At 43.0% G+C, this 9,985-nt stretch overlaps 1 protein-coding gene across 1 annotated transcript; it reads left to right on the top strand.

Annotated features, from left to right (window-relative positions):
* The first annotated feature begins 127 nt into the window (after nt 1-127).
* On the top strand, nt 128-9,409 carry Pno1 (partner of NOB1 homolog). Its single transcript, XM_005070403.4, has 7 exons — nt 128-386; nt 490-639; nt 2,746-2,829; nt 2,999-3,059; nt 3,241-3,358; nt 8,030-8,100; nt 8,721-9,409. The coding sequence occupies exons 1-7, from the start codon at nt 183-185 to the stop codon at nt 8,786-8,788; spliced, it is 756 nt and encodes a 251-aa protein (XP_005070460.1). The 5' UTR covers nt 128-182; the 3' UTR covers nt 8,789-9,409.
* Nucleotides 9,410-9,985: the final 576 nt, after the last annotated feature.

Raw genomic sequence — 9,985 nt, 5'->3', positions numbered from 1 at the left:
GCAGGCACCTCGTAGGGCAGCCGGGCAGGCACGCGGACCAATCCCGCCTCAGGACCCCCGGCCGGGGCCCCACCTCCGGAAAGGGGCGGCGCCCTCACGTTGATTGGTGGAGGCCTGCGCGTGCGCCGCGCAGCCTGCGCACGTGTGCGGGCGCGGCTGGGCGTTCTCCGCCGGGTTCGAGCATGGCCGAGATGGAGACGCAGAGCGCCGGGGCGGACGACGGCTTCACCCCAGTCACGCACAGAGCGGGCCGACGGGCGAAGAAGCGACAGGCCGAGCAGCCGTCAGCGGCGGGACAGGACGGAGACGCCGGCCGCATGGACACGGAGGAGGCGCGGCCGGCGAAGAGGCCGGTCTTCCCGCCGCTCTCGGGCGAGCAGCTCCTGGTGCGGACCCGGGCGGGCGGGGCGGGGCGCGGCGGGGCCGGGTGGAGGATTCCGGTCTGGTTAAGTCTCCAGTCCCCTCCTGACTGTGTGTGCTCTGTCGCAGACCGGGAAAGAGGAGACGAGGAAGATCCCCGTCCCCGCGAACAGATACACACCGCTGAAAGAAAACTGGATGAAGATATTTACCCCGATAGTGGAGCATTTGGGGCTTCAGATTCGCTTTAACCTCAAGTCCAGGAATGTGGAAATCAGGGTAAGCAGGGTGGGGGGGGGGGGGTGGTTAGCCGCTTCGCCGCCGCCCACCGAGTTTTCTTTCTCCGTCAGAACTGGAAATAGACGAATGCGTTTTCCTTACTGGAGTGTTTGTTGTAGACAGTGCGTTTGAGCTTAACCGAGTACCTGTAGGCAGCACGGGTGTTGACTGCGTTGGCTCTGAGGTGGCGCCGATGTATTGTGTATCCTGTAACTTGTCTTTTGTAACATGTTGAGTTGATGAGAGGTGGAGAATGGTACATGGATGTACCTTCATAGGTGGTAACTGCAGGGACCTACTTACAGTGTAAGTGCTGTCAATTTTAATGGTACTTTTTTTTTTTTAGGAAATATGTGTTATTAATGTATTTTTTCTCATTAAATCACTCCTTTCCTCAATAGATCTTCTGTGCCAAATTAATTTTCCCAGGTCACAGTGCTTCTATTTTGATGCTCTGTCATCCCCAGCATTTCAAAGGGATAAAAGCCAGATGCTTCACTGAGCCTGGCTTTTGAGTAGGAGACCGAGTCGTGATTGTTTCTCCCCATTTTCTCCCTGCTGGTACTTTTGCTGGCTTTGCCCTCTGAATGTCTGAAGAAGATTCTTTTTCTCCATTCTCTTCCCACATCGGCCCCAGACCGCTTTCGGTGTCCCGCTCAAGCATGTTCTCTTTAGAAGTTTATACATTTCTGTTGTGCTTAGCTGTCCTGTTTATTGCAGGATCGGAGAGCTGGCATTCTCAAGCATGTGTTGATGATACCGTATATCAGATGCATAGTGTGTTAGCTTGAGGTAGATGTCATTAGGTCATTAAAGTATAATTTAGATGACAACACCCCCTCCCCCCAACCCCTAGGCGTGCCGAGGAATGAGGCAATGGAAGGGTAAAGAAATTCAGTGCCAACTGGGTGGTGATAGCCCACACCTTTAATCGCAGTACTCGGGAGGCTGAGGCAGGCGGGTCTCTGTCAGTTCGAGACCAGCCTGGTCTACAAGAGCTAGTTCCAGGACAGCCTTCAAAGCAACAGAAACCCTGTCTCAGGAAAAAGAAAAGAAAAGAAATTCAGTGCCTTGACCAGAGTCATTAATCTAATAATTGAATTGTAGTGCTAGAAAGGTCCATATAGGATCTTCTAGACTGACATGTTATTTTATCGATGGAAAACTTAAAATCCTAGAAAATTTATGGGACTTGCCAAAAGTCACATACACAGTGGGACCCTGAGTCTGGAGTTTTGTTTGTTTTTTTTGTTTTTTTGTTTTTTTTTTTTTTTTGAGGCTGTTTCATTGTGTAGCCCTGGCTGGCCCGGAACTCAAAGAAGTCTGAAGGGTGCTGGGCTTAAAGGCGTGTGCAATTCTGCCCTGCTGGATTCTGTTTTTAAGTGTTAAAATCCTAGTAATACAATCCTGTATGCTTTTAAGTTTGTCAAAGGTGTGATCTCTTCAGATGGGTTGCACATTTATGTGGAAGACCAGAATGAATATTTTAGAAATTAGACTGTGTTTGAGTTTAAAGTACCTCAATTTCCTCGAATGTTTATATTATAAAACATTCAGGGTTGTCAATGTGAACCGTAGAGCTCGATGTGTAAAGCATATTGTTTACAGTGGTGGGTGTTCTATGATTAACAGCTGTTTCTGTTGTCCAAGTAATTGCAGACAGGATTCCCATTTAAGCTGTTCCTGACTTCCTCGGCACCAGGCATGCAAGTAGTCAGATCTGGAGTTGTTGATTTGGGAAACAACAGCATATTTAGGACAGACGTTAGGTCAGAGCCCTTTGGAGAAATCTTCCTTGATGACGAAGAAGAGTACAGAATGGGCTTGAGCTCTTGGGCTATGCTAGAGATGCTGCCACTAACCTCGACCAGTCATAGAGTATGTTTTGCCATTTGAGGGGTTTGCCTAGAATTGCCCAGCTTTGGAGCAGAAAGGTTCTCTTGTACAAAACAAAGACAAAGCTTGTCACACATAAAACAGGTCAAGCTACTGGGGGACGGTGGTTGATGATGAAGGAAATTATAATAAAAATATCATTTCTAGTATTTTGGTAGAAAGCTTTCTTTTCCATCCCTTCCATGTCTGTACCTTTTTTTTTTTTTCCAGACTTGCAAAGACACCAAGGATGTCAGTTCCCTGACAAAAGCAGCCGATTTTGTGAAAGCCTTTGTTCTCGGGTTTCAGGTGGAGGTGAGTGGTCTCACTTCAAAATACATACAGTGTGGGCATTTCAGTAGATAGGGTCATTTTCCAAACCTTTGATCTTGTCATTGGAGTGTCTGAACTTTAGTTGCAAAAATGCTGTCACTGCCAGGTGTCTACCGAAAAGGCCTTGATGGAGTGTGCTTTTGTTTTGTAGGATGCGCTTGCCCTTATCAGGCTGGATGACCTCTTCCTCGAGTCTTTTGAAATAACTGACGGTGAGAGGAGCATGTGGTCGTCTTATGTGGCAGTCAGCCTTTGTGTTTCTGGTTGCATTGTGTTGTGACTGGTTTTCTCATAGCTTCAATTGAGTTGTGTTACTAACACTTCAGAAAATGTGTATTTAGTGTTTAGTAGAAAAACTCTAGCTAGCCACCTGATATGGTCTTTCTTTTTTAGTTAAGCCCCTAAAAGGAGATCACCTGTCAAGGGCAATAGGAAGAATTGCTGGCAAAGGAGGGAAAACCAAATTTACCATAGAGAATGTGACTCGGACACGGATTGTTTTGGCGGATGTGTAAGTATCTTGTCTTGAGAAAATTTTCACGATTTATAATTGATCGTACCAGTTTAAAAAAAGTCATAGCTGTTATATTTGTTGTTGTGTGTGTTTTTTTTTTTTTTTTTTTTTGTTTTTTGTTTTTGTATGAGGGATTGAACCTAGGACTTTGTGCATTCTGGTCAAATACCACACCACTGCTTTATAGTACTTGTGTTTAGCCTACATGCTTGCCATTGGGTCTTTGTGGGTGTGTGGTGCTAGATGAACAAGGAAATTCAGTAATTATAGTTTGTTTGCTTGTTTCCCCATTCACAATAACAGAAATGTTAGATTCACTATTAAAATGACTTCTTACAAGGGAAGCTTTAAATTCTGTCTCAGGCAGATCGATTAAATCATTAAGGGAAGTACAAATAGTAGGTGTTTGCTACGTCATTGTGAGGCTTTCCTTTAGAATGTATATCTATATTTCATGTAGGAGTACACACATACCTTTCGTAATAGGAAGGTGAATATTGCATATTGAGTCAGACAGTTCCGGGTGAGTATAAATACGATGATACAGGTTTAGGGCGAGGATGGGGTTCTGGATGCAGAGCTGAGAGCACCCACCTTAAGAAGGGCATTGAAGGATGGAGGGAAGGGGAGTGGGGGGGTGTGGCCCAATAGAAACAGGTTTTAAAGGGGGGCGTTAGAGTGCTGGCTATGAGGACAGAGCTGTTCTGTTCCCCTGTTGGTGTTAAACAGGCAGATGTCTCAGACTTGATAGACTATGAAGTTGGCAAGTAGCAGTTGACAGGGTGAGGATCTCATCTAATACCATTTTGCTCTAAACATCATTATTTAGACAACATTAATGTAGGCATTCTTTGTACTTAAGGGTAACTGTTGTATATTGGTGGCCCTACTTGAAGCCAAATATATTATCATAGTTCTGTTCTTTTATAGATTGAGCCTTAAGAATCTGAAACCTGAGGGTGTTTTTGTTTTTTTGGGGGGTATTCGAAACGGGGTTTCTCTGTGGCTTTGGAGGCTGTCCTGGAACTAGCTCTTGTGTACTAGACTTGTCTGAACTCACAGAGATCCGCCTGCCTCTGCCTCCTGAGTGCTGGGATTAAAGGCGAGCGCCGCCACCACCTGGCTAACCTGAGAGTTTTTTGTGTTGGTTTTTTTTTCTACCGGAAATTCAAAGACACAGAAATAACAGTATTTAAAATGGCTGAACCTAGCCTAAAAGTTTTTGTTTTGAGAAAACCAAAGCTAGAACCTACTCGCTAATGAACTTGTGACTAGTTTTTAATTAACTTTATAAACTACAAATTTAAATGTCGTAAAATTTTCTGTAAATGTTGTTTGAAAAGGGGTATTTTTGGTAGTTTACATTAGTAAATTCACCTGTGAGTGGTGTCGGTCTAATGGGCTACTCAGCATAGCAGGCCTTAGTCCTGCCACACCCACAGTGCTCAGCACAGTTCCCCGCATCGTTTCTTCACATCGTTTCTTCACATCGTTTCTTCACATCGTTTCTTCACATCGTTTCTTCACATCGTTTCTTCACATCGTTTCTTCACATCGTTTCTTCACATCGTTTCTTCACATCGTTTCTTCACATCATTTCTTCACATCATTTCATCACAGTTCCCCGCATCGTTTCTTCACATCATTTCTTTACAGTTCCCGCATCATTTCATCACATCATTTCATCACATCATTTCTTTACATCATTTCTTCACATCATTTCATCACAGTTCCCTGCATCATTTCTTCACATCATTTCATCACAGTTCCCCGAATCATTTCATCAGTCCGTTACTGCGCTGTCCCAGTCAGCCACCGCTCGACTTCCTACCACTGGGTTTGCCATTTTCAGAAACTAAATGGATGCCCAGTGTGTGTCCTTTTTGTTAATTGCTTCGAGTGTCTTCGTTTTGTTGGGTACAACAGTATTTCCACTCCCCTCCCCCTTTTTTCTTTTAAATAGCCAATTAGCATTCTAATTACAGCTGATGGACATTGGGGATATTTCATTTTGGAGCCATTATGACCAATGCTGGTGTAAAGGTACTTTTATATCTTTCGCGATTAGATTTAAGTTGTAACAATAATTGTTTTTTGTTGTTACATTTAGAAATTTTTTGAAATTGTAATAGAATTACACTTTTTCTTTTCTACCAAATCCTGTCATATACCCTTCTTTTTCAAACTTATGGCAATTGTTTTTAATTGTTATTGCCTGCATATATGTGTGTACATATATATATTCCTAAATAAAAACTGCTCAATCTGCTTAATGTTACTTTTATGTTTTCAGAGCTAACCATTTGGTATTGTTATTCAGAGATAACCAATTGGTATGCTTTTCGCTGGGGAAGATATTTTTCCTGCTCCCAGTGTTACTGTTGCTTGTAGTTGAGACCTCATGGGCTTTTCCCCATCTACTTTAGCAGGCCTGTTGGTGTTGTCCTTGTTCCGATCATGGGCAGTCATGTTGGTGAGATTTGAGTGTTGTTTCTGATGTTAGTAGACACAATCTCACAGCAAACCTCTGATCCTCTAGCTCTTGCAGTCTTGCTGCCTTCTTTTCCACAGTTCCTTGAGCCTTAGGGGTGGGAGTTTGTGGATGTATCCTTTGGGATGGGCTCTACAACTCTACACATTGATAGGTTGTAGTTTTCTGTAGTGGTCTCTGTTGCAAAGAGAACTTTCCTTTATGAGGGGTAATGATTACACTTACCAGGCTAGACCCAGAGGAGGACATCTGGTATTTTTATGAAGTTGCTGATAACTTGGCAGTACACAGAATAATGAAAGCAAGATACAAAAAAAATAAAGACAATTTTCTGTCTTGATATACTTAAAACACCAAAGGGGAGAGAATGTTTATGTTTAATGACACTTTCCATGCATCTAAACCTACGCACGGTAGCACTGCCTTCTTCATGCTGGAGTTTTGACTGGCTTGATCATGTGCAGGTTTTATGCAGGCAACCACAGCTGTTGTGAGTTCATGAGTGCAACTGCCCTGCCATACCCAGAAAACCCTGCTTTGCAGGAGGCCTTGCCAAGTTCTAGCTCTTACATCCTTCGATGCTCTGTAAGTCATGTGGGAAGGGCAAGTGATGCCGACACCTCGCTTAGGGCCCAGCGGTCTGCAGTTGCTCACTTTCTACCCTGAACAACTCTGAGTCTCTGCTGTCTACTGCAAAAAAAGAAGCTTCTCTGGTGAGGGTGAGAGCCGCATTGATCTGTGGGTACACAGAGAAGTAGCCAGAAGGTGGTTTGTGCTACTTAGGAAAACTATAGTAGTAGGTTCTTCCTCGGTCCTGCGTGTCCCATCACCCGCCCCAGCAGATTCTTTGCCAAGTTTACAGTACTAGGTTTGAGTTCCATCTGTGGAGTGGACATTAAAACAAGTCAGGAAGCAGTTGCTTACTCCATAAAATTGATGGCACCATTATATTAGTGAGCCCATCTTGCCAGGTTGGTCATTATTGTAAGGGAGTGGGGCTTCATATCTGAGTTAAACCTGTGACTTTCCTCCTTTGGCAGCCCGGGTGTAGAGCATCTTTTATCACTATAAAGGCTAGCAAGTAGAGGGATGCTTCCAGGTAATACCAGCTCGATTTCTCTGTCTTCAGTAGTAGGGTATTAGAATCAAATCTGGTAGGTAACCAGCAGCACTCTTAGTAGCCTGGATACTTTGGGGGAATATAGTACCCAGCCAACAACTCAGTCAGTATCCCACGTCTAGCTTTGGGCTTTTTATGTGATGATTTTTTTGGAGTCAGAAGCATTAAATCCCCCAAATGTAAAACAGTGTCATTTAATATATGTAAATATAAAAGCCTCTATAAAAGTTTTTTCATAGCTTTGTAAGTTGAAATTGAAAGACTGTAATAAGTGAATTAGTGTTACAGTTCTGGCTATGTCATGAGCAGTTAAATGGTCTAAGCTTTCTGGGCTTCTGTGCCTTCTCCGTTGGTGTCCTCTGTCTTTTCCTGTCCTCATTGCTCAGGATGAAATTCAGGGCCTCCACTAGGCAGGGTGTGTGCTTCAGAGCTACATCTCCAGCCCTAAGTCTCCTGATTTCTGGAAAGTTCCTTCCCTCATATACAGTAGGAATAATATCTACCTGGGAATGGTCCTTTGAGGGCTACAAGCGTAAACTTGGAGGACTCCCTGGGTGAGAACAACTATTGGCCATCAGTCTTTGTGTTTGTGTGGGTCATGTGCCTTAGCATCTGAATGTAGGGCAGAGGACAACTTCTGTTGCATGGCTTCAGGGATCAAACTCAGGTTGTCAGGCTGGGCGGCATTACCTTTACACACAGCCAGTGACCAGGAATGTGAAAATGTCGGCGCATGCCTATAATCTCAGCCCTCAGGAGGCAGGTGGGAGGATCACTGCGTGTTTACACCGAGGCTGGTGTAAACATGCAAAAACTGCCAAGTAAAAGGAATTTAAAATCTGTTCTTAATTATTTGTCTTTTTGATAATTTTTTTGTGGGGATATATCACAAGTCACTCATTTTCGAAGTGGTTTTAGAAGATTTAGGAAGTTGTCAGCCATCACCCCATGCCCTTGGTTTAGAGTATAGATCTACTGTCATTTCCAGAGTTGTTAGTTCCCCTGTTGTGGTACGAACATGCTGTTCCTGGCTAACCTGACTCACATATTCTTTCAGGAAAGTTCACATTCTCGGCTCTTTCCAAAACATCAAGATGGCACGGACTGCCATCTGCAACCTCATCCTAGGTAATAGCAGTTTATTTCTTTGGTGTTTTCTCTGATTACAGAATAGAGGAATTCAGGCCATCTTTACAAAGCTGCTTTCATATTGTTAAATACACCCAACAGAAGTCAAAGAGGTAGTGAAGGGAAAAACAGGACTATTTTACTTAGATTCTGTTTGTTAGAGAAGAGAAAGGGTTTATTGATTATATCAAAATCTCTGTTGCCTTTAATCCCAGCACTCGGGAGGCAGAGACAGGCGGATCTCTGAGTTTGAGACCAGCCTGGTCTACAGAGTGAGTGCCAGACAGGCTTCAGAGCTCCACAGAGAAATAAATAAATCTATTACTTTCCCTAAGAAGTACACAGAAAAGCCACTCCAAACATTTTAGTTCAGTTCTATAGAATGGGGGTTGCTCAACACATGTAGTCAACTTGATTTAATTTGATCTAGTTCTAGAGTCATGGCAACTTTCTCAGAGGACTGGGGTTTTCCCTCGTGTTCAGGGCAGGCTGGCAGGCTTCTTTGTGAAATGCTGCTTTCACAACTCTGATTTCTCTTAAGAATGCAAAGTATTTGTCTTCTACGTAGTTCTCTCTGTTTGAAAATGTTTGTATACCTAAGGTGCTTTTTTTCTTTACAGGAAATCCTCCATCGAAGGTTTATGGCAATATCCGAGCTGTGGCCAGCAGATCAGCGGACCGGTTCTGATTCCCCTCAACTCTTGAGATGTTCACATAAATCCATGGGAAGATTTCCCAGCCACCTACAGCTCAGGTTTCTTTCCACATCTCAGCCCAAAGCAGAAGCAGAAAGGGAAGGCTTAACAGGACTTGCACTCTCCTGCTTCTGGAATAATTTAAATATGAAAATTAATGCTGTTAATACTTAACACATTGAATGTAAATGACTGTTTTTCACATGGGGCAGACTTGCAGTTTAAAATCTTGCCATTTAGAAGCAGCTTCTTAAGACAGATTTGTAACTAAACTTACAAGCATTTTTTTCCCTGTAAATTTTAATTAAAAATCTCAAAGACCTGCAAATCAAGTCCTTGGTATAGGGCACTGCGACTGCTTCAGGGTTGGGTCATAACAATAGTCTGCACTGTTGATCCTTGCGATCTTTATACTCAATGCATTTTATGAACTGTAAGCCCTGCACCACAAGGCTAATAAATTACTTTTCAAATAAGTAATGAAAGTGAAACAGTTTTCCCAAGAGGATTATGTTTTCCAAACAGTATATTCTTGTAACTAGTGTCTGTGTATATGAATTTGCTTATTTCTTATATTGTTTAGAACCTATTTCATTAAACATGAGATTTAGGTACTACTGTCTCTTGTTTCTCCGATATTTTGTTTGACCAATGATTGGAATATCAGGAAATTCATGCAATAACTAAACAAAGTAGTATTAAATTTTTAACTTTTTAAAATTTGCTAAATATTTATGAGTATTTTATGCATCTAGGTATATGCATCAAACTGGAGTCATCAGATAAGGTTGTGAGTCACTACATTTTCTGGGACCAAGTATAAAAGGTTAACAAAAGCTTTTCACCTTTGAGCCAGCTCTAGTAAAGATGGTGTGTGTTTGAAAATAGATGTTACTGTGTAGTCCCAGCTAGCTGAACCCCTGCTTCTGCCTCCTGAGTGCTGGAATTCAAGGTGTACACTACCACACCCAGGATAAATTTTATTTACGTGAACTTTGTGTGCATGCGTGTGCTCAAGCGCACATGTGCCTGCCACATGTATTGGCATCCCCCTGTACTTACAGATGGTTGTAAGCCTGATGTGGGTTCTAGGAATGGGAATGAAACTCCAGTCCTCTAGAAGAGCAGCAAGTGCTCTTAACCACTGAGCCATCTCTCCAGCTCCTCTCAATTTTTGAGACAGGATATGT

This window comes from Mesocricetus auratus, unplaced genomic scaffold, assembly GCF_017639785.1.
Source record: "Mesocricetus auratus isolate SY011 unplaced genomic scaffold, BCM_Maur_2.0 Super-Scaffold_100029, whole genome shotgun sequence".
Taxonomy (NCBI): domain Eukaryota; kingdom Metazoa; phylum Chordata; class Mammalia; order Rodentia; family Cricetidae; genus Mesocricetus; species Mesocricetus auratus.
The sequence above is the reverse complement of the archived record's forward strand: the minus strand, read 5'-3'. Positions and strand labels throughout refer to the sequence as shown.

Coding starts and splice junctions, on each gene's coding strand:
- Pno1 (XM_005070403.4), top strand. CDS start 183: ATGGCCGAGATGGAGACGCAGAGCGCCGGGGCGGACGACGGCTTCACC. Junction 3,060..3,240: donor GTCTTTTGAAATAACTGACG/GTGAGAGGAGCA, acceptor TTTCTTTTTTAG/TTAAGCCCCTAAAAGGAGAT. Junction 8,101..8,720: donor CATCTGCAACCTCATCCTAG/GTAATAGCAGTT, acceptor TTTTCTTTACAG/GAAATCCTCCATCGAAGGTT.